Below are 22767 nucleotides of genomic sequence, written 5' to 3' on the forward strand. Positions count from 1 at the left end.
CCTGAGTTTGCTACTTAGAACCTGCGCTTGAGGGGGCTGAGGCATGGGGAAGAAGTTTGGTCCTTGCATCCCTTTATTCGACTATTTATTCACCCACTTGGGACACCAGGGCCAGGGAGGGCGTTTGGGCTCCCAGGAGCAGCCAACGCCGGCCTTAAGCTAGAGCCACCCGAGATGGAACAAGTTCAACAGAACTTTCCCACGTGGAGGCGGGGCCTAGACAGTTCCGCACGCCCCGCCCATTTCTCCAAGATGGCGGCGCCCGATCGCCCTCTCCGCCTCGCTATGCCGGAACTTTCCCACGACTGGATGCCACCGCCCTGGCCGGGCCAAGCCTGGTTCGCCACGGGATCCCCGAATTCCGCGGTCCCGCAAGTGCCACAGGCGCCCCCACAACCCTCGCCCGGGCTCAACGGTTCCTCGCTAGGTGCGGCGTGGGGGGGGGGTCGGCGGGGGAAGCGCGGAGGAGGCAGGCGGGGACTCGCGGCCTCTGCATGCCCCGGACGTCCCGCCCCCGAGCCCTACGCCCGCTGCGCGCGTCGGCCCCTAGTGACGTCACGGTGGGCGTGTCGGGCGCAACCCACGCCGTTGGAGGCTCCTACGTCAGTTTCAGCGGCCCTCGGTGTTCAAGTAATTTCCGGACGTTGGCGCGGGAGCCGCGGTCATCTCGGATTCGTGCGTGCGCGCGCCCGTCGCCTCCGGCAGGCACCGGACCCGGAGGCCCAAGCCCGAAAGCCAGGTGGGTGGCGACGCGAAGCCAGGGGGGAGGAGTGAACTTGGGGTGCCCCGGCGATTTCCTGGGGGGCGGGGGCCGGAGAACTGCTGGGCTCTCTCGGGGAGAGGGGGTCTGGGGGCTTCGGGGCGCGCGGTGGGCGAAGTCAAGAGTTCTTTCTCTGTTCCCGCCAGCGTCATCGGGGCCTCCTCGCTCGCCGGGAGCGCCCTGTTCCGTTAAGTGGGCAACATGAGCGGCAACAACTTGGATCAGAACGAGTTTGACGAGCAGTTGCGGATGCAGGAGTTGTACGGGGACTCCAAGGAGGACGACCCCCCGAAAGATCCCGCGGGAGAAAACGATGCTTTCGGGCAACAGCCGGCCGACACCCCTTACGAATGGGACCTGGACAAGAAAGCCTGGTTCCCCAAGGTAAGAAAGAGCGGCAGGGTCACCAGTGCAGGGCCGAACCGCCAGGGCCACCTCGTGGGCTCTCTCCTGTTAAGTTTTCGTGACTGTGGTCAGTTTCGAGCGACTTGATGAGTTTCAGAAAACGTTTGTTTTTGTTGTGTTTGTGGCAGGACCGATCTGGAAAGGAGCAGAAATTTTCAGGGAGATGTCTTAAGTGGGTTTTGTTCTGGGCCTTGCTGATTTCACTGGGGAGGTCACGATTAAGAGATGAGGCTGGTTACTGCTTTTTTTATTGCGAAGAGGGAAAAACTTGTACCCCAATTTCATAGGTGGTAATCGCAGGTAGCCAAACTAACTCACTTACCCTAGCCTGGGAAAAACTCAGCCTTTTGGTTTAAAAAAAAAAACTAGCCGCTTGTGTATGTTTTCTGATTGAACTTTGTGCCTCTTTTTTTTTTTCACTTCCCTGATGAATTTTGTCTCTAGCCATATGTATTTGGACCGTATCACTACAGGAATATGACGATAGGTGCACAGACTTTGGATGGAAAAGTTCTGTTTTTCAAAACGTTTGTGTTCCAGAAGTTTTGGTTGCAGTACTTAGAAATGTTTAAGTATGTTATTGCAACTTCTAAGTAGTTACTGATGTTAAACTTCGTTTGGTAAAGTTGGAGGTAAAAGCTTCATTAGTCTTATATAGGTGGGCAAAAGAATAACTGCTAATTCACTAAGTTGACGTGTAAGCCAGTAATACAAAAAGGGTTCTTTAGTGTGTAATTTGTTGCTTTAAAAAAGTTTTTTTAAACTCTTGTTCTCTCTGGATTTTATCTCCTGCGAATAGTCATGTTTACTGTTTATTTTGCAGGTAGTGCCAGCTAGACACTTTTATTCAGCCTTCTGAGTACTTTAACTTTTGTCTAATAATGCGATTGTTTGTCCCGTTATGGAAGCCCGAGTCTCTTCAAATTTTCCATGGACAGTTTTCCTCATTCCTATGTGTGACTAACATCAAATGGTATTAAGATAATAACTACACTTTTATAGTACTTTTTTCCCGCTAGAAGCCAGCAACATAAATTTTGGTTCTGTTTATTTTCATACTGAAAGCAATATGATTTAACTACTAATAGAGAGGCCGGAGCGATAGCACAGCGGGTAGGGTATTGCCCTACGCTTGTCTGACCTGGGTTCAATTCCCAGCATCCCATATGGTCCCCCAAGAACTGCCAGGAGTAATTCCTGAGTGCATGAACCAGGAGTAACTCCTGTGCATCGCAGGTGTGACCCCAAAAGAAAAAAGAAACTAGTAGAGTTAAACTCAAGCAGTTTACTTTTATGATTGTTAGCCTACTTCTTTATATACCTAGTCAGAGTTATCTGGGCTCTCTGCTTATAGTGACTTAAATGTTTAGCGTACATACACTTTTTTTTGGATTTTGGCGACATACCTGGCATCTTCTGGCTCTGTGCTTAGAGATCACTCCTGGAAGTGAATATGTTATACATTTCTTGTATAATATAAATATTTCAGCATAAGTATTTCAGCTTGTTAAGTATTTCAGGTTGGGTATAAAATAACTGGTGTTAAATTTGATTGTATAAACATTTGGTAAAAGTTTAATCAGTTGTATATGGTTGGATAGAATCATTAGCCTTGACCAAGTAGACTATTGGCAGGTAGTAATTTATAAATAAAACCACTGGTAAAGGTGCCAGCATCATTTCAAATGCCTAATATCTTAATAAGACCCCCAAATACCTGTCTTGGAGTTTTCTTATGTGGGGGACACCTGAGTTGGGAGGTTTTTTGGTTTTCTTAGGGGCCACAGCCAGCAGTGCTCAGGTCTTACTCCTAGCTTTGTGCTCAGGGATCATTCCTTGTGGGCTTGCAGAACCATATGCAGTGCTGGGGCTTGACAAACCTGGGTCGGCTGCATGCAAGTTAAGCATCCTACCTTCTGTACTTGGGAGTTTTTTAAAGTCATTTTGTATGTGGGCACAAGAGATGGTTTAGTGGGTAGAGTCTTACTTGCCTTACACACAGCCGACCTGGGTTCAATCCCCCAGAACTCCGTCTGGTCCCCTAAGCCATGCTAGAAGTAAGTCTTGAGCACACTGGGTGTGAAAAAACAAATAGTAATGAGAATGTAGCACTGTAACACTGTCCTCCCATTGTTCATCAGTTTGCTCGAGCGGGCACCAGTAATGTCTCCATTGTTGATAATGTAATAAAATTAAATAAATACGATTCATTTCATGCACAATTTTCTGTAGGACATGACTGTTTTGAATTTTGGCTTGAATCACGACAGTTATTACTTGCAGAATTACTTCTGTGGTGTATAACGGAACGTGCGATCATTGTACATGACTGTGTGGTATTTTAGAGGAGGAAATGATTTTTTTAATTTCTGTGCCAATGTTGGATTTCTCATTTAGATTACTGATGATTTCATTGCTACATATCAAGCCAATTACGGCTTTTCTAATGATGGTGCATCAAGTTCTACTGCAAACGTTCAAGATGTGAATGCTAGGACACTAGAGGAACCTCCACAAATGAAAACCCCTGAACCTAGTGACCCCAAAAAAAAGGGAGAGAAGAGAAAGGCTGAATCAGGCAAGTGAATTTAACTTGCAAAATATGAGTATAAAATTCAAAATAGTGTGTAATACAGTTGTTTTGGGCAACATTGTAGGAATTATTATTCTTGAGGTACTGTGATTCTTCAAAACCTTTTCTTTGGCTTCATATACTAGCTCTTGCACTAATTTTCTGTTGACCATTGGGTTGGTGGTTTCAGTTTTCTCCCTCAATTTCTGCCTTTGAAGTTTTGCAGGGGTCTTGGTATATAGATTCAGTGGTAAAGTACTTGTCTTGCATGCACGAGGCCCTGGGTACCTAAAACAAACAAAAACCAAAATATACACACTGTTAGAAAGGTTATTGGGTTTTGTTTTGTTTTGTACAAATTTAGTTAAATTGAGTTCAAGTGTGTTTTGCTTTGACTTGGGTGTATCTCACACCAAAGATTGAACTTAGAAGCAGTTCAGCCAAGAGTCCAAAGTTGTTAGAGGATTGAGGTTTTAAAGACATTCTAAGAATCATCAGTAACCAAGACAAATTTTCAGACAGGACTCTGAAACTAATTATCTGTCAATAGAGCCAATTATGATTTAAGTCCGTCTTTTTTTAAAAAAAAATTTATTAGTGAAACACCATGAGGTACAGTTATAGACTTACAAATTTTTGTGCTTGGGTTTCAGTTATACAATTATGATTTAAGTCAGTGTTTTTTAAAAAATTTTATTAGTGAAACACCATGAGGTACAGTTGTAGACTTACAATTTTTTGTGCTTGGGTTTCAGTTATACAATGATCGAGTACCCATCCCTCCACCAGTGCCCATTCTCCACCACCACTAATCCCAGTATTCCTCCCACCCCCCCATCCTCCCATCCCACCCTGCCTCTGTGGCAGGGCACTCCCTTTTGTTCTCTCTCTCCTTTTTATTTAAGTCAGTCTTATTCCTTATTCCGAGGGTAAATTTTAGAAGTTTTGAGAAACCGCCACCTTGTCAAGAATTTATAATGTGTAAGCACATGTGCTATACTGATCGATTCATTTTAACTTTTAGGATGGTTTCATGTTGAAGAAGACAGAAATACAAACGTGTATGTGTCTGGTAGGTGTATCTTATAAAAAGCCTTTTTAATTATTGTGTTATTTTTGTTTTGTTTATATTAGCGAAAATATGTTTAGTATGAAACTAATAAAGATTAAAGAAATGCAAGTTTGCATGCCATCCTTTTTGCTTGCTTTGGGCAAATGTGTGGTTTATTATGAAACTAATTTAAAACATTAGAGAAACGTAACTTTGCATGCCCTCCTTTTTGTCTGCTTCAGGTAACTTTTAGTAGTTTGTCATTTAGTAACGGTGACATGCGACCAAAGCTATTTCCATGTCTATTTGAAATCTTACCTGTATTTTAATTATAATGCCTTATAGGTTTGCCTCCAGACATTACAGTAGATGAATTTATACAACTCATGTCCAAGTTTGGCATTATTATGCGAGATCCTCAAACAGAAGAATTTAAGGTCAAGCTTTACAAAGATAACCAAGGAAATCTTAAAGGAGATGGACTCTGTTGTTATTTGAAGGTTAGTTTTGTGATTCAGTAAGATTCTGGATGTCTCTTTGGAACCCAGAAACCAGGACTGTCATTCTGTTTAGATAATAAACAAGACTATAAATAAACAATTCAAAGCGAGATAGGAAGAAAACGGAAGCATGAGATGGTGCCTGAGTCTGTTGTGTTGTTAAGGTATTTTTGTTGGTCTAAGGAAATAGGTTACCCAGGCCAAAGTATTATCCAAACTGCATGACTAAAGTGCTGGTTTTGGTGGAGAAGAACGACCAAAAAATACTTTTGAAACTGTACAATCTCATTAGGGGTGTTGGAATGTAATCAATTCTGAACACGTTTATAGAAGGACCAGTAAGACTAGGAGTGTAACTCAGAGGTAGTCTGAGTTGCTGTGCTGCTCCTGAGTCATTATTTTATTTCTTTTTTTTCTTTTTGTTTTTTATTTTTTGGCTTTTGGGCCACACCCACAATGCTCAAGGGTTAGTCCTGGCTCTATCAGGAATTACTCCTGGCAGTGTTCAGGGTGGGAGGACCATATCGGAAGCTGGGGATCGAACCCAGGTTAGCCACATGCAAGGCAAACACCCCCACCCACTGTGGTATCTCTCTGACCCAGAGAGTATGTGCTGCTTATGTAGGTGGTCCCCAGGTTCGATCCCCAGCACCAAAAGTAGAAAATACAGAAAGAAAACAGCCCCATTTTATCTGCCCATTGGAGTAAGTGGACCAGAGTTGAGCAGATTTCAGTGAACTACTTGTCATTTTCATTTCTAAGTCAAGTCAGTTAGAGCACCCTGAGCACTGGGTATGTGGAGAGTATTTAGCATTCTCCTGGAATCCCAACTAGGTAGGAGTAACCTGACGGTGGGAGATGAATGTTTGACCTGGTTTTGCGCTTAACAGCAGTGGGACATGACTATGACTGTGTAGTGCTGTAGCACTGTACTCTCGTTGTTCATCGATTTGCTCGAGCGGGCCCAGTAACGTCTCCATTGTGAGACTTGTTGTTACTGTGTTTGGCATATCGAATACGTCACAGGGAGCTTGCCAGGCTCTGCCGTGCGGGCGAGATACTCTCAGTAGCTTGCCGGGCTCTCCGAGAGGGGCGGAGGAATCGAACTCGGCTTGGCTGGGCTGGCTGTGCGCAAGGCAAATGCCCTACCGCTGTGCTATCGCTCCAAAGACAGTTAAATCATTTTAAATGAAACGAGATGTAAAGTTTTACATGTTCTACGAAGACTACTAAAAGTCTGGCAATACATTCTGTGTGAAGGTGATTGAATTTTTTTTTTTAATTGGGGGGAGCAGAGAGATAGTATTGTGGGTAAGGCACCTGCTTTGCATGCCATTGAATCAGGTTGGATCCCCAGCACCTCATAGGGTGTCCTAAGCACCATCAGAAGTGAGCCCAGAGTACAGGCAGGTGTGGCCTGAAAAAACAGTTCTTAGGGCCAGACAAGTAACTGGAAGGCATGCCTCGCATGCAGAATGCTCGGGTTCTATAATCTGCACCACATGCCAAACCAGGTGTGGCCCCCAGACAAACAATTTTAAAGAAAATGATTTTTTTAAAAAATCTAAGTTTTATCTAATTTTATTTATTTATTTTTGGGTTACACATGGCGATGCTCAGGGGTTACTTCTGGATCTACACTCAGTAATTACTCCCTGTGCTGCTCGGGTGGACCGTTTGGGATGTCAGGGAATCAAACCCGTGTCTGCCATGTCCAAGGCAAATGCGCTACCCACTGTGCTATCACTCCAGCACCAGGAAACAATTTTTAAAGTTTTTAAGGAACTTCATGTGTAGGACCCATAAAAAGTATGAGATAGAATATGGCTGACTCAGGTTCGAGTCCCAGCATCCCCTCTGCTCCCCAAGGACCACCAGGAGTAATTCCTGAGTGCAAAGCCAGGAGTAACCCCTGAGCATTGTTTGGTGTGGCCTTCCCATCCCCCCTCAAAAGAATGATTACTTGCTCCAGACCTGTATTTAATGCCTGCAGTGGAATATAGTTATCTTTATGTGTTCTAGAGTCCACATTTCTTTGACTATAGTGCTGACGTTGGCCCCTTTTATAGCATGCAGAATACAAAAGAGTATTTCATACAGAGGCCATCAGATAATTGTCTCTCTTCTCCTCGGTATATGATACACTTACATTTTTGTTGGTGAACAAAATATTAAAGGCTGTCTATGACATTCCCACTTCCCTGCATACTCTAATCTCTTCAAGTATTCCAGAATTTAAAAACTGGAATGTAGCTAAGAAACCTTTGTTTTGTTTTTTTGTTTGTTTGTTTTTTGAATCACACCTGTTGGTGTTCAGTGGTTAGTTACTCCTGACTCTGCACTCCTGATGGTATCACTCCTGATGGGACTCGGAAACATATGTGATGCCAGGGAATGGACCTGGATCAGCCCCATGCAAGTCTGGCAGACACCTTACCCACTATGCTCTCTCTCCTCCCCCTGCATCTTAGAAATCTTACGAGTCCTTTTGCCTGACTCTACAGATAAGAAAGTGAGATGCCAAGAGGCAAAACTTTAAACAAATTGGACCACAGTCATAGTACAGCAGGTAGGGCACTTGCCTTGCATGTGTCTGACCCGGGTTCGATCCCCGGCATCCCCTATAGTCCCCTGAACCAACCAGGAGTAAGCCCTGAGCATTGTCATGAGTCGTCCAAATACCACAAAATAATTTTTATTTTAGTCACTGTAATTGACAATACTCATAACCTTAGGGTTCCTTGCATACACGCTTCAGTGCCCTTCCCTTCCCCTGAGTGATCACTTCCTTTGTCTCAGGGCCCTTCAGCCTACCCCAACTACTACTGCTACTGTCTCTCTGCGGTAGCCTCAGTTCTGTCGCCTTTGGCCACTTTTTGCTCCCTTACTCTGCCTCTTTATATGGTCACCATTGGCTCCCTTCCCATTATCGATTTATTTTAGTTAATTTATTTTTACTAGGGACTAGAGCAATTGCACAGCGGCTAGGGCATTTGCCTTGCATGTGGCCAACCCGGGTTCAATTCCTCCACCCCTCTTGTAGAGCCCAGCATGCTACTGAGAGTATCTCACCTGCACGGCAAAGCCTGGCAAGCTCCCCGTGATGTATTCAATATGCCAAAAACAGTAACAAGTCTCACAATATGTTGTGACACGTTACTGGTGCCCGCTCGAGCAAATCGATGAACAACAACGGGAGGACAGAGCTAATCTGCCTCTTTATGAGAGAGATGACTCTGTGCCTGCCCTCTCCTGGCTGACTTCACGCAGCATGAGACCCTCCAGTTGCATCCAATTTCTTTTTTTTTTAATTTTTAATTTTAATGAATCATCGTGAGATACATTTACAAACTTAGAGACTTTCATGATTGCATTTCAGTCAAACAATGTTCAAGTACCCACCCCTCCACCAGTGCCCATTCTCCACCCCCAATGTTCCCAGTATCCCTCCCGCCCCACCCCACCTCCTGCCTCTGTGGCAGGCACAATCGCTCTTACTCTCGCTGTCCTTTTGAGTGTTATGGTTTGCATTACAGGTAACAAGCAGCCATCATGTTTGGTCCATAGTCTACTTTCAGCATGCATCTCCTATCCCGAGCGAGCCCTCCAACTATCATTGACTTAGTGCTCCTCTCTCTGTCCCAGCTACCTTTTCCCCCAGCAAATGAGATCAGCTACCAAGCCGTGGGGCAGTCCTCCTGACCCTTGTTTTAACTGTCTAAGGTGTTAGTCTCCTATGTTACTTTATATTCCACAAATGAGTGCAGTCCTTTTATGTCTGTCCCTCTCTTTCTGACTCATTTCACTTAGCATGATACTCTCCATGTTGATCCACTTATTGCATCCAATTTCTTATAGTGATTTAATTTATTGGGCACCTGCCATATGCCAATCACTCTCCTTGATAAATGCCCCATGTATCAAGGGCCCCGTGGTGAAGGCAATGGCTTTCCCTTTTACCGATGCAGAAATCGGGGCTTGGGCAGCTTGAATTACTGGCCCGCATTCCCATGGTTGGGGGCATCCATGTCCTGAATGCAAGAGATTTTTCCAGGCAGCTCAGATAGAGAAGGCAGCACCAAATAAAGGATGTTGGGAGGATCCTCCCAGGATGGGAGATGCATGCTGAAAGTAGACTATAGACCGAACATGATTGCCACTCAATGCCTTTTTTGCAAACCACAGCACCCAAAAGGAAAGAGAGAACAAAAGGGAATGCCCTGCCACAGAGGCAGGTGGGATGGGGGTTGGGAGAGATACTGGGATCAATGGTGGTGGAGAATGGGCACTGGTGGAGGGATGGGTACTCAAACATTGTATAATTGAAACCCAAGCACAAAAATTTTTAAGTATACAACTGTAGCTCGTGGTGTTTCACTAATAAAAATTAAAAAAGAGAGAGAGAGAGAGAGAGATTTTTCCTTTTTCTTTTTTTTTCCATTTTTTTTCAATTGTACTTTTTGTAACATGGTTACAGTAATGTTAACATTTCTGGTTTGAATGTGCAAAGAAATTTCTTGATCACATTCTCTAGGGCTTTTTTTCCCCAAATTGTTTCTCTCTATTTTTTTTTAATAGTTTATTTCTTTATTGAATCACTGTGGGAAAAGTTACAGAGCTTTCGGGTTTAGGTCTCAGTCATGTAAGTATCAAACACATTTCCCTTTACCAATACTTATTTTTAACCGTGAACCCCAATAGAACCCCACCTCCCACCCCTCCCAATTCCTGTGAGGCAGATGAGTTCTAGTTAATACTCTATCTACTTTGATTAGATACATTGTTTCGATAGAAGATACACAATTATTGTTTAGAGTTTACGACCCCCCCCAATCAGATATGCTGAAACAGTGTTGTGAAATGATTTGCTTTCTACAGCTTGGTTTAAGAATAAAATGAAGTCTTTTATTGGATTTCTGCTGTTTCACTTATTAACCCTGGAAGTATTTCTATTAAAAGTTAGATAGTTAAGAGATTGGTTTCTGTGCTCTGGAGTCGTGGCCGTGCCGGAGAGCCGCTCGTGGGGGGCAGCTGGTGACCTCGGTTGGGCGTGAAGGACGGCCCAGAACGCCCCCCTTCCCATGAGGCCCCCGCTGCCCCCCGCCCCCGGCTCAAACCTGCTGTCCACAAGGCTCCCGTGCGGCCGCCATCTTTCTTTCCCTCTTTTTTTTTTGCTTTTTGGGTCACACCCAGCAATGCACAGAGGTTACTCCTGGCCCATGCACTCAGAAATTACTTTTGGCGGTGCTCGGAGGACCATATGGGATGCTGGGAATCGAACCCGGGTTGGCTGCTTACAAGGCAAATGCCCTACCCGCTGTGCTATCGCTCCAGCCCCCATTCTCTAGTTCTTGATCCTAGATTAGGTAGTTGTATTTACACCTTTGGGTACGGTCATCATTCTTTTGGGGACAAAAGAATTCCTCAAGTTTCGTGTGTGTAAATTCCTAACTCTACCTTATTTGCCTTTATAAAGAGGGAATCTGTGGAGCTCGCTTTGAAACTGCTGGATGAAGATGAAATTCGTGGCTACCGGTTACATGTTGAAGTGGCTAAGTTTCAACTGAAGGGGACATATGATGCCTCAAAGAAGAAGAAGAAATGCAAAGACTATAAGAAGAAACTGTCTCTGCAGCAAAAGTTTGTGGTTTCCCTCCCTGCTTTTCTTAGATTTCATGTAAACATCCTAAGAGTATGGTCTTGATAGTAAAGACTTAGCCTCCCCCCCAATCAGCTATAGGTAAATATTTTTTAAAAGTAAGCACAGTCTTAGGAAATTTGAGAGAGAAGGAAGAAGGGAGAACCCCATGGAATTATTTTTAAATGACCTCCCCCCAGTTGGTATGCAAGTGATTTTAGAATTGAAGTGCAAGGTGCTTGCTATGGCAAAATTTGTTTTAAAATTTTCTTTTCCAACATCCCCAGCTTCAGATTTTCTCTGCAGCTAAGAGTCTTTTGCTAGGGCTGTCTAGGGGAAAGGAATTGAGTATTGTGCTTATCTTTCTTGAGTCTTATCATGGCATTTTGTTCCTGCTGAAATTTCTCATTTCCTGAGGGAGTCCAGCCTTTTCAGGCTGCTGCTGGTGTCATTCGGAGTCTCGCAGGCTAAAGCTTCTGTTAGTCCCAAAGGAAAAGAGCCTTCGTGCTTTGGAGCAGGCAAAAGAACTGAAGACTAAGTAACTTTGTTCTGTTTTTATTCTTATTTCTAGAAATTTAAAATTTCAGGTACCGGGATTTACAGCATTGTCAGTGATCGGGTTTCATGCGTATAACAACCCAACACTACACCCTTCGCCTCAGTGTCCCCCTGTAAAAAATGTGCCCCACTTCCATTTCCCCACAACTGTATCCACAAGTTGTTTTGTGGGGCTGGAGCAGTAGCACAGCGGGTAGAGCATTTGCTTTGCACACAGCCAACACGGGTTTGATTCCCAGCACCCATATGGTCCCCTGAGCACCACCAGGAGTAATTCCTGAGTGCAGAGCCAGGAGTAACTGCTGTGCATCACCGGGTGTGATCCAAAAGGCAAAAAAAAAACACACAAAAATTCTTTCGTTTGTTTGTTGGGGGTCATACCCTGCTACTCAGTGCTTACTCCCACTCTGTGTTCAGAGATTGCTCCTGGCCAGGATCAGGGGACCATATGGGGCACCAAAGATTGAACCAAGTTGGCTGTGTACAAGGAAAGTGCCTTACCCACTGTACTATCACTCTGGCACCACTACAGATTCTTTTAAAAAGCATTTTCTATGACATGAGGAGTCGTCAGTGAACTGTACTAACTGAATGATTTGGTTGTGATGTTTCCTGGGATGTTCATTTGTAACATAATGGGACTTAGGCAGGATAAGAGCCATCTCTTTGGGAATTGCTGACCACCTGATTAAGATAATTTCAATTTGTTTACCAAAATTCATTTTTCATTTTGTAAACTACTGAATTCCTGGTTTTTTTTTTTTTGGTTTTTGTTTTGTTTTGTGTTGGCATCATACCCAGTGACACTCAAGGGCTGCTCTTGGACCATGCCATGTCGGGAATTAAACTTGAGATTCCTCCATGTCCAACCCTTTGATCTGTTGCTCCTCCCTTGAGTTCATTTTTGTTTGGTGTGGTGTGGGGGGGTGCCATTCCTAGTGGTGCTCAGGGAGCACTCCTGACCCTGTGTTCAGGGAACACTCCTGGCATGATTGGCGGCCACGTACATCTTACCCACTATGTTATCACACAAGCCCTATTTTCGTTTTTTATGTGGATTGAAATAAACTATACCATGAGTTTAAATTTTCATATATGGGTTTGTTTGTAGGAGGTAGAAATTAGACTTAACGTATTTCCTATGCATTTGCAAGTTCCTGTGTCATTAACTTTCTGTTACGTGTTTGATTTTCTTTTTGAAATAGGATCTTTTTTTAATTAATTTTTATTAGTGAAACACCATGAGGTACAGTTGTAGATTTACAAATTTTTGTGCTTGGGTTTCGATTATACAATGATCAAATACTCATCCCTCCACCAGTGCCCATTTTCCACCACCATGGATCCCAGTATCCCTCCCACACCCATCCCCCCCATCCCACCCTGCCTCTGTGGCAGGGCATTTTGAAATAGGATCATTTTAAGAATTTTTTTAATACTTTTTTTTTTTTTTTTTTTATTTATTGAATCACTGTGGGAAAGGTTACAAAGCTTTCAGGTTTATGTCTCAGTGAATTTTTTTAATACTTTTATGGTAACTTATATCGTTTAGTTTGTGGTGGGCCAGTAGTACTCAGGGCTTACTCTTGGCTCACTGATTGGAGATCACTCGTTGCAGTGCTCAGTGGAGCCTCTGCAGCGCTGTGGATCAAACCCCTGTAAGCCACGAGTAAAGGAAGTACCTTAGCACCTGTGCTATCTCTCCAGCCCCCATAAGTTCTTTTTTGGGGTTTTGGGACCACAACTAGTGGTGCTCAGGGCTTACTCCTGGCAGGCTTAGGGGACCATATTGGGTGCTGGAGATCAAACCTGGGTCAGCCGCATTCAAGGCAAATGTAGTACTTGCTGTACTATCACTCAACCCCCCCAGAAGTATTTTTGCTGGCGTGATTTCTAATGGCACTTCTACATATACTTAAGTGATAAATGGTCATAAAAACCATTTGGCTGTGGTGACCTATGGTTTTTACAAAAATAGGCAAAACGGGCTGTAGCAATAGCACAGCGGGTACGGCATTTGTGTTGCATGTAGCCGACCCAGGTTCGATTCCCAGCATATGGTCCCTCGAGTACCACCAGGAGTAATTCCTGAGTGCATGAGCCAGGAGTAACCCCTGTGCATTGCCAGGTGTGACTCAAAAAGCAAAAAAAAAAAAAGAATAGGTAAAACAGATACAAGTTTTATGAGCAAGGGTACAATGAGTAAGGCTCTTGCTGTGCATAAGTCAGACCCAGGTTTGATCCCCAGCAGCCCATATGGTTCCCCCAAGCCCCACCCAGTGTGATCCCTGAGCACTGCTGGGTATGGCTCAAAAACCAAAACACAAATTTTATGAGCAACATACGTAAAATTTAATACTGCAGCAGTGTAGTTTTACATATACCAGTTTCTTGGGGTATTGTGGTTTGGGGACAAGGAGTTGAATTTTGGTTACACCCAGCTGTGCTCAGGGCTTACTCCTGGCTTTGCACTCAGGGATCTCTCCTGGTTGTGCTCAGGGGACCATACAGGGTGCTGGGGAGCAAACCCAGGTTGGCTGTGTGTAAAGGCAAGAAGAGCCTTACCCGCTTGTACTCTCTCTGCGACCCCATAACATATACCGATTTGACACTTTTTCTTTGTGATCATAAAATGGAAAATATCCAATACCATTTAAACATACTAGGGTTTAATTGCCCTCAAATTAGATCTTCCTAAATAATCAGAAATGCTAGTTAGCAATTTTTCATAAGTTTCATTGGAGTATTTGTAATGGGACAGTTCTAGAAAAATATCTATTCTGGGGGCTTTCCATCCTGATCCATCTCTTACCTGATCATTTCTTTTGTTCTTTCTCTTCAGCAAGTAGAAAATAAAAACCGGTTTCTTGTTCCTGCTTTATTTCACTAGGCAGTTGGATTGGAGACCCGAGAGGAGAACTGGACCATCCCGTATGCGCCACGAGCGAGTTGTCATCATCAAAAATATGTTTCATCCTACGGATTTTGAGGTAGGAAATGATTGTCCTGATAGTGATAGCAATGCTTTCTCTGAAGCGATGCTTCCTGTCTTCCATCCAAAGCATGCCTTATCCCATCTCTTACGTCATGCCGTACACCTTCATGTCCTGGGTGCAAAAATGGCAGTTTTCAGCTCATTCCATGTTTAACCCTTTTTTTACCATCACTGTCACTGTCCTCCCATTGTTCATCGATTTGCTCGAGCGGGTCCAGTAACATCTCCATTGTGAGGTTTATTGTTACTGTGTTTGGCATAACGAATACGTCACGGGTAGCTTGCCAGGCTTTGTCGTGCGGGCGAGATACTCTTGGTAGCTTGCTGGGCTCTCCGAGAGAGGCGGAAGAATCAAACCTGGCTCGGCTGGGCCCAGCGACTTGCAAGGCAAACGCCCTACCACTTTGCTATCACTCCAGCCATATCCCAAGGAAAACTGATAGCCATTCTGTCCCCTCAAAGGGATGCTATTTTTATGGCAAATCATTAGAATATAACTACTCAAAGTTCTGTGAGAGCTCCTTGGGGTTTTGAATGCACTTTTTGCAAACAAACATGAGCCAATTTTAGTGCAGCACACCAGTTTTGCACTTCTAAATAAAATTTGCTCTTTGGTGCCAAAGGTGTGCTCGTTAATTAAATACCCCTGCTTAATACAATGCGGCTTCTGATATCTTGTTCCATCATAGTGATCGGTTTTGAGGACCTAGTTTTTATAAAGCTCTAGAGTTGCTCCCTAACTGAAGACTTTCTAGAACAGCAAATAAAAGCAACCAAAGGAAACATCTACTTAAGGGATTTAAGGAATAAAGGAATATTCCTTTCTGTCAGAGGGCCTGGTGATACAGTCTGCCTCTTAGTCTTTTGGCATAAACCAGTGGCCTCATTCATGGAAGGGCAGAGTGTTTGTTTGTGTCTGGGGCCACACCCAGTGGTGGTGCTCAGGGTTTATTCCTGGCTCTGGCTCAGAGATCACTTTGGGCAGGCTTAGGGGATGATTTGGGATGCCAGGGATTGAACCCGGTTAGACCTCATGCAAGACGAGCACCCTACCCATTGTACTGTGGCCCTGTCACATGGAGTCCTAAATTAGTAGCAAATTGCACGTGGGAAGGTAAAAATCTTACAAATAACTCAGCTTGCCGTTAGGCCCATTTTGTTTGTTCTGTGAATTTTTGTAGCTTTCAAATGAGTCAAATGGTGACTTTTTTCATTTTTTATTGAGATTGCACTCTATCACAAGATAAGTGTTTGTGTTTCCCCATGTACTTTTAGCCACTTCCCTTACTTAGTTCATTGCTCCTCCTCTCATCCCTGACCCACCACCTCTACCACCTCCATAGCCTGTGTTCTGTGATCAGTGTCTGGGGTTTGTCTGCACTCAAGTTTTGTCTGTTTCCTTGATTCATTTCTTTATTTGCCACTTATGGGTGAGATCACCGATGTTTGCCCTCCCCCTTTGCTCTTTGCTTAGCTCAACCCCTGCCAGTTCATTCAAGTCGTAGTAGTAGGGGAGATTTCATCTTTCTTGTAGTTAAGTACTGTTCCATTCTGTATATACCACACCTGCTTTGTAGGGGGAGGGGGCAGTCAGGAGCGGTTGGGGCACACCCGCGCCATAACAACAGGGATCACTCCTAGTGATGCTCAGGGCTCCATATGTGGTTCTGGGCATCAAGCTCAGATTGGCTGTATCCAAAGTGCCATAAGGTCAGGAGGACTGGCGCATGCTTGGACGTTTGTGTGTGTGGAAATAGATGGCAATTAGGATAGAGAAGGGAACACTGTGACAATACTAGTTGGAAATGATCACTATGGACAAGAACTGAGTGCTGAAAGTAGGTAAAGGGATATGCATGATTACCTTTCAGTACCTGTATGGCAAATTATAGTGCCCAAAGGTGGGGTGGGTGGGGACGTGGGGGGGAGAGAGAGAGAGAGAGAGAGAGAGAGAGAGAGAGAGAGAGAGAGAGAGAGAGAGAGAGGAAGAAGAAAAGCACCTGCCATAAAGACATGCAGGAGGTATAGCAGGAGGGTAAAAGGGACATTGGTGGTGAGAAATCACACTGTTGAAGAGATGGGCGTTGGAACATTGTATGAATGAAATTCAATCATGAACAGCTTTGTAACTATCGCATGGTGATTTAATAAAAAATAATAATTAAGATATTCAAAAAGGAAAGAAAAACAAAGTGCCATAACCTTTGTACTGTCTCTCTGACCATGTATTTTGATACTCAAGGTTAATGTTTACAATTTTCAATTGAATGACCCCGTTGACTTAAACACAACCTATTGAACATTTAATTAAAAAATTCCTTTAAAAATATTATTTTACAGGGCTGGAGCGATAGCATAGCCGGTAGGGCGTTTGCCTTGTACGCGGCCAACCTGGGTTCAATTTCCAGCATCCCCCGGGCACCACCAGGAGTTATTCCTGAGTGCATGAGCCAGGAGTCACCCCTTTGCATCGCCGGGTGTGACCGAAAAAGCAAAATAAATAAATAAATAAAAATTTTACTGTAGGCCCTGTGATTTATAATACTGAGAGCGGCAGAGTTTCACGCATGCCACATTCCAACAGCATACCCTCCACCATAGTGGCGGAGAAATGTACACTCGATTTTCCAGAAACACTGAACCAATTTGTGCTCCTAACAATGTGTGAGGACTTTGTTCCTATTTGATACAGGCCTTTCTCACAAGGGTGAGTAGATGCCTCACTGTCATTCACAGTTACCTGATAATTAACGGCAGTGAGTGTTTGTTTTAAATGAATCACCATAATGTGCAGTTACAGACTTACGAACTTTCGTGATTACATTTCAGTCATAAAATGATCGAGTACGCATCCCTCCACCAGTGCACATTTTCCACCACCAATGTTCCCAGTACCCCTCCCGCCACCCCCATCCCATCCCCCCACCTGTCTCTGTGGCAGGCATATTCCCTTTTACTCTCTCTTCTTTTGGGTGTTATGATTTGCAATGCAGGTAGTAAGTGGCCAACATGTTTGGTCTATACTCTACTTTCAGCACACATCTCCCGTCCCGAACGAACCCTCCAGTTATCATTCACTTCGTGGTCCCTTCTAAATGGTCACTTAGAATTTTCCATGTCCCTTTTGGCCATCTGTGTTTCCCTTCATCCAGTGTCTGTCTTCTCCACATTTTTGATGTTTTTGTTGTTGGGTTCTTTATAGATTGTGGATATTCGTTCTATGTAAGATGGTGGTGTGCAAATATAGTGTCCCAGTCACTAGGGTGTCTTTTGGAGCCATTCCTGGCAATGTTTAGCATTGCTTAGCTGAAAAGCCTGGCTTCCTACATGGAAGGCATGCGTTCCAGCCCTTTGAGTGATCCACTTAGGGCTTACTCCTTGCTCTGCGCTCTGAGATCACTTTCGGTAGGTCTGGGGGACCAGGTGGAATGCTGGAGATCAAGCCAAGTCAACTATGTGCAAGGAAATGCCTCTGCCCACCCTACTGTCTTCCCAGCACCCTCACCTCTGTTCTCAGGGCTCACTTCTGTGTTCAGAGACTATTTTCCCATTAAAATGGCGACTCACTTTTCCTGGCTAATGGAGTCTAATCCCTTAAATCCCACCAAAGCCAGCATCATGGAGTGTTCCGCCTCGGTGTTCTTCCTTACAATTTACAGTTTAGTGCCTAACATGGCACTTTTTCAGTTTTGAGTTTCTGTGCATCATGCAAGAACGGTAGGCCGTTTTCCTCCTATCCCACGTGGCCGGCCAGGTTTCCCAGCACCCTTTGCGGGAGACTCACTGCCCTTTGTGCGCTTATGCGTTGGTTCACTCCTCCCTCCCCCATACTGACACGTGAGGGGTCAGTTCTCTTCCACCGGATGGTGTGTCCACTGGTCTTAGAGCCGCCTGCTGTTGCGACTCCTAGAGTTCTTTCCCTTTTGTTGCTGCCGTGACTGTGGGTCATGCCTCTAACAGCAGTGCTCACGAGGCCGGGGTGCTGAGCAGGTGCATGCATGCATGCCCGCAGGAGCCAGAGACATCCCGTGGTGACCGTGCTCACCGTGGCTGGCCAGGATGCCGACAGAGTTTTGAGATGCAGTGCTCACTGTGCGTGGGGAGGGGCTGCTGCACACTCTATTGCAGCTTTCTGGCCAATGGTGGGAGTAGGTGGGTGGCATCAGGGAGCCACTTGTGGCCTCGGTCCTAGCAAGGCAGGTGCCTCTGTCATTCACCATCCCCGGATCCCCAATTGTGATAGTTCTATAGTATAAAGTTGGGGATATAATGCTCCTCCCATCCGGGATTGCTCAGAATTGCTTTGGCTATTTGAGTACTGTGTGTGTGTGTGTGTGTGGGTGTGTGGGTGTGTGTGTGTGTGGTTCCACATGGTTTTTCATAATATTTGATCACTGGGTGTGACACAAAAAGCAAAAAAAAGTGCCCAGTTGATCTATAGTCTACTTTCAGCTCGCATCTCCCATCCTGAGCAGGCCCTCCTAGCACCCTTTAATACCTGTACTACAAACCACAACACCTAAAAGGAGAGAGAGAGCAAAAGGGAATGCCCTGCCACAGAGGCGGGGTGGGAGGGATACTGGGACCATTGGTGGTGGGAAATAGGCACTGGTGGAGGGATGGGTACTCGACCATTGTATGACTGAAATGCAAGCATGGAAGTTTGTAAGTCTGTAACTGTATCTCACAGTGATTCACTAATAAATTTTTTTTTTAAAAAGTGACGCAAAGTGGAAAGCTGGGGGTAGGGGGTGATGGGTAGGACAGGGAACCTAGGAACAGTGATGGTGGGGGGGAGTTGGCGCGAGTGGTTGGATTGTTGATGGAATATTGTGTGTATAAAACCCAACTATGAATGACTTTCTAAATCATGGTGCTTAAATTAATGAAATTTAGGGGGGAAAGAATGCTCTGTTGAGCTTCACCCCAGGAAACCATAATGTGCACCCATGGAGTCTGTGCTTGATTTGTGGCCCTCAGGAAGTGATGTGTTCTGTTTCTAGTGTTTGACGTCTCTTCTGCCTATAACCCTTCAGGTTTGTTAAATCTTGCACTTATACTAGCTGCTTTTGACTTGCAGAGATAGATAAAGAACTGTGTTTAAATAATGCACATGGACAGTTGCCCTTTAACTGCTTTTGGAAGCTAATGTTTGTTCTTGCCAGGTGGGTTTTGGAAAGGAGTTGATAGATGAGTCATGATATCTAGTCTTCCAGAGACAAATTAGAAAATATCCCAACAGTTCATCACATTATCACCCGGATAAATAACAGTTTTTGGTGGTGTTTTTTCCCCCATTAGCTGACCTATTAACTTTGGGGTTTTTTCCCATTTTGCTTAGTTTGTTTGGGGGCAACACCTGGTGGTGCTCAGGGCTTACTCTTGGCTCAGTGTTCAGGCATCACTCCTGGAAGGCTTGGGGGACCATGTGGGGTGACAGGGATCGGGCCTGAGTTAACTGCTTGCAAGTCAAGTGCCCTACCTATTGTACTGTCGCTACAGACCTTGACCTATTAGTGGTTTTTTTTTTTTAATTAAAAAATCGTGTTTCACAGAGTTGTTCATAATATAGTTGTTTCTGGCAGTTAGTATTCCTTTTTTTTTCTTTTTTTTTCTTTTTTTTTTCTTTTTGGTTCACACTCTGCGATGCACAGGGGTTACTCTTGGCTTATGCACTCAGGAATTACTCCTGGCAGTACTCAGGGACCATATGGGATGCTGGGAATCGAACCCAGGTCAGCCTCGTGCAAGGCCAATGCCCTACCAGCTGTGCTATCACTCCAGCCCCTAGTATTCTTTTTTATTTTATAAGGTAGTTCACAATATTTGATTACATTTAATAGTAATATCTTCCCACCACCAAATTTGGGATGTTTCCATCTCAAGCCCCAATCCCAGTCCCAGAGCACAACCAAAATAATATATTGTAATGTTATGTATTCTTATGAAGAGTCACTGAAAATGCTTACCAAAAAGTATTCATATAGGAAACGGTGTGAAGATTGTTCTATTTTGGCAGGGGCCATTAAGACATTCTTTACGATATCACTAACATGTTGTTAAAGGTTGAGTGATGTGAGCTTTAGTATATATATATATATATATATATGTGTGTATGAAAATATGCATATATGCATATATATATTTCTCTCTATGATTTGTTGCCTATTATCTGAGCCCCATCAAACGTGGTATGGTACTTACGGAGAATGGGTAGGGAGTGTCTTATGATGTGTCGTGGCAGCCGTGCAGTCCAAGAATATGTTCACTCATGCATGAGGCTCAGCCCAAGCATGTGGGGAGCGAGCAGCCTTGAGCGTGGTGGCAGTTGGGGTCAGGAGGTGTTCAGCTGCCGGGGCTGGGTCCCTTGGGGCGGGGAGGGCTCTCACCCACCCCCCTCTGTCAGGCAGTTAGTATCCTAATACCCCCAGTGTGACCTTTGCTCCACCAGTGTCCCCAGTTTTCATCCCAACTGCATGCCAGGCAAGCCCCTCCCAACCGCAACCCTTACTCGCATGAACAAATTTAGTTTATATTGCTTGCTTCAACAAAACTTGAAGAAATGGCAAATACAGTGCTCGGAAAATAAATCAGTGAAAGTCAATTTGATTTTTATATGATTTTCACCTATGTAAGGAAATTAAAACTATTTGATCACTTGACTTCCCGTTAATCATCGATTTGCTTGAGCAGTGCCAGTACTGTCTCCATTTGTCCCTGTTGCGTGCTAGTATAGCCCAGTGGCGTCTGTTCGTTCTAGGAACACAAAGAGCCTTCAACCGATTGTTCAGGATCTTGAAAACTATTTGATACACTATAATAAATGCCTGTTCTCATTTAGATAAGTAGGCTTTCAACTCTGAAATCTAAAATATATTGCATTCAATTTTATTTTATACTTAGATCTCATTATGGTACTAATCATGTCTTACCTGTCACTAATGAACTTTTTTAAAAGTTCTGTGCAATATATTTTGGAGTTTGTATGAAATATGTAAGGCCTACGTATGTAAGATTTTTTTCTCCCCCTACACTTTATTTTAAACACTGGTTTACAAAGCTATTCATAATGACTTGTTACAGGAATTCAATAATCCAACACCTGTCTCTCATCTTCCCTCCATCATTGTCTCCAATTTCCCCCACTCTCTCTCAACCTACCCCAGTAGCAGACCCACAATAATTTATTGTATATTGCTTGTTGCCAATAAGTTGCTAATGTAATGATCAAAAAATATTTCCTTAGAAGAAAATTAGTCTAAGTTGTTTTATTTCACCATGGAGACATTGAATCCTTGCAAGAGAGATTACTAGGATGGTATTACAAATTAATCTTTCAGTGTAGTGACCTATTTTAGGGGTTTTATTGTTGGCTTTTTGGGTCATACCCAGCGATGCTCTGTGATTACTCCTGGCTCAGCACTTAGGAATTACTCCTGGCAGTGCTGGGGAACCATATGGGATGCCAGGGAGCGAACCCAGTTTGGCCACATGGAAGGCGAATGCCCTACCTGCTATACAGCCACCTGAGCCCAACGTATTAGTTTTTGTAGATGAAATTCCTTCATCCATTTTCATACTCCTAAATGCTTAAAATGAATATAAAGGGAAACTTCAAGTTTTGGCAAATTCGACAGGCAGAGGTCTTTTGGTGTAATCACATCTGTTTTTGTTTTTATTTTTGTTTTGGTTTTGGTTCTCTACCTCCTGCTTTGATGATGGAAGCACCTAATTTGAGTCTAGCTATTCCCCTGGGCAGACTTAGTGTTTCCTAGCTTAACAAATAATTTTCCTCCCAAAAACCACATTTATTCTACCTTGATTCCTACAAGTTCCCTTTAGCTGTGGTCTTTGATCAAGAGGTTGCACCTACCTTGTGTGGCTCGCTTGCACACTTCCTTGCAATGCTAGGACCTCCCCGGGGTTGCATGCACATGTGGGGTGCTGCTAGGGATTGTGACCTTACAACTTTGTACCTGTTGTATACAGTGTTTTACCTCTGGGTCATATCCCCTGGCCCTCTAGTGGATAGTTTTCAGGGCAGGTATTTCATGCACATAGATTCCTAATTGTTTTAAAAATGAAACACCCCCCCCCCCCAGAGGGCTGTGTGTGGTGAAGGGGTATCATTCCTGTGGTGGTGGTGGTTGTGATCTGGTAACTTTAATTTTTGAAGAGGCAAAAAATGGTACTCCTAAAACATACACAGCCATGTAAACTAATATCTTAGTTTTTAAAAATGATTTTACCAAGGCTGGAAAAACAGTACTTTGAATTGTTTACTTGTC

At 44.0% G+C, this 22767-nt stretch overlaps 1 protein-coding gene across 1 annotated transcript in view; it reads left to right on the forward strand.

The window, feature by feature from the left end:
* Positions 1-465: 465 nt before the first annotated feature.
* HTATSF1 (HIV-1 Tat specific factor 1) overlaps positions 466-22767 on the forward strand; it is a 32622-nt gene continuing 10320 nt past the window's right edge. The window contains exons 1-7 of the mRNA XM_056130314.1: positions 466-739; positions 907-1144; positions 3563-3743; positions 4762-4809; positions 5134-5288; positions 10765-10928; positions 14375-14474. Coding sequence (XP_055986289.1) covers positions 962-1144; positions 3563-3743; positions 4762-4809; positions 5134-5288; positions 10765-10928; positions 14375-14474 — 831 coding nt within the window. The 5' untranslated portion in view covers positions 466-739; positions 907-961. The remainder of the gene's footprint in view (positions 740-906; positions 1145-3562; positions 3744-4761; positions 4810-5133; positions 5289-10764; positions 10929-14374; positions 14475-22767) is intronic.

The sequence above is a fragment of the Sorex fumeus genome, unplaced genomic scaffold (assembly GCF_029834395.1).
Source record: "Sorex fumeus unplaced genomic scaffold, SorFum_2.1 ptg000075l, whole genome shotgun sequence".
Classification (NCBI taxonomy): Eukaryota; Metazoa; Chordata; class Mammalia; order Eulipotyphla; family Soricidae; genus Sorex; species Sorex fumeus.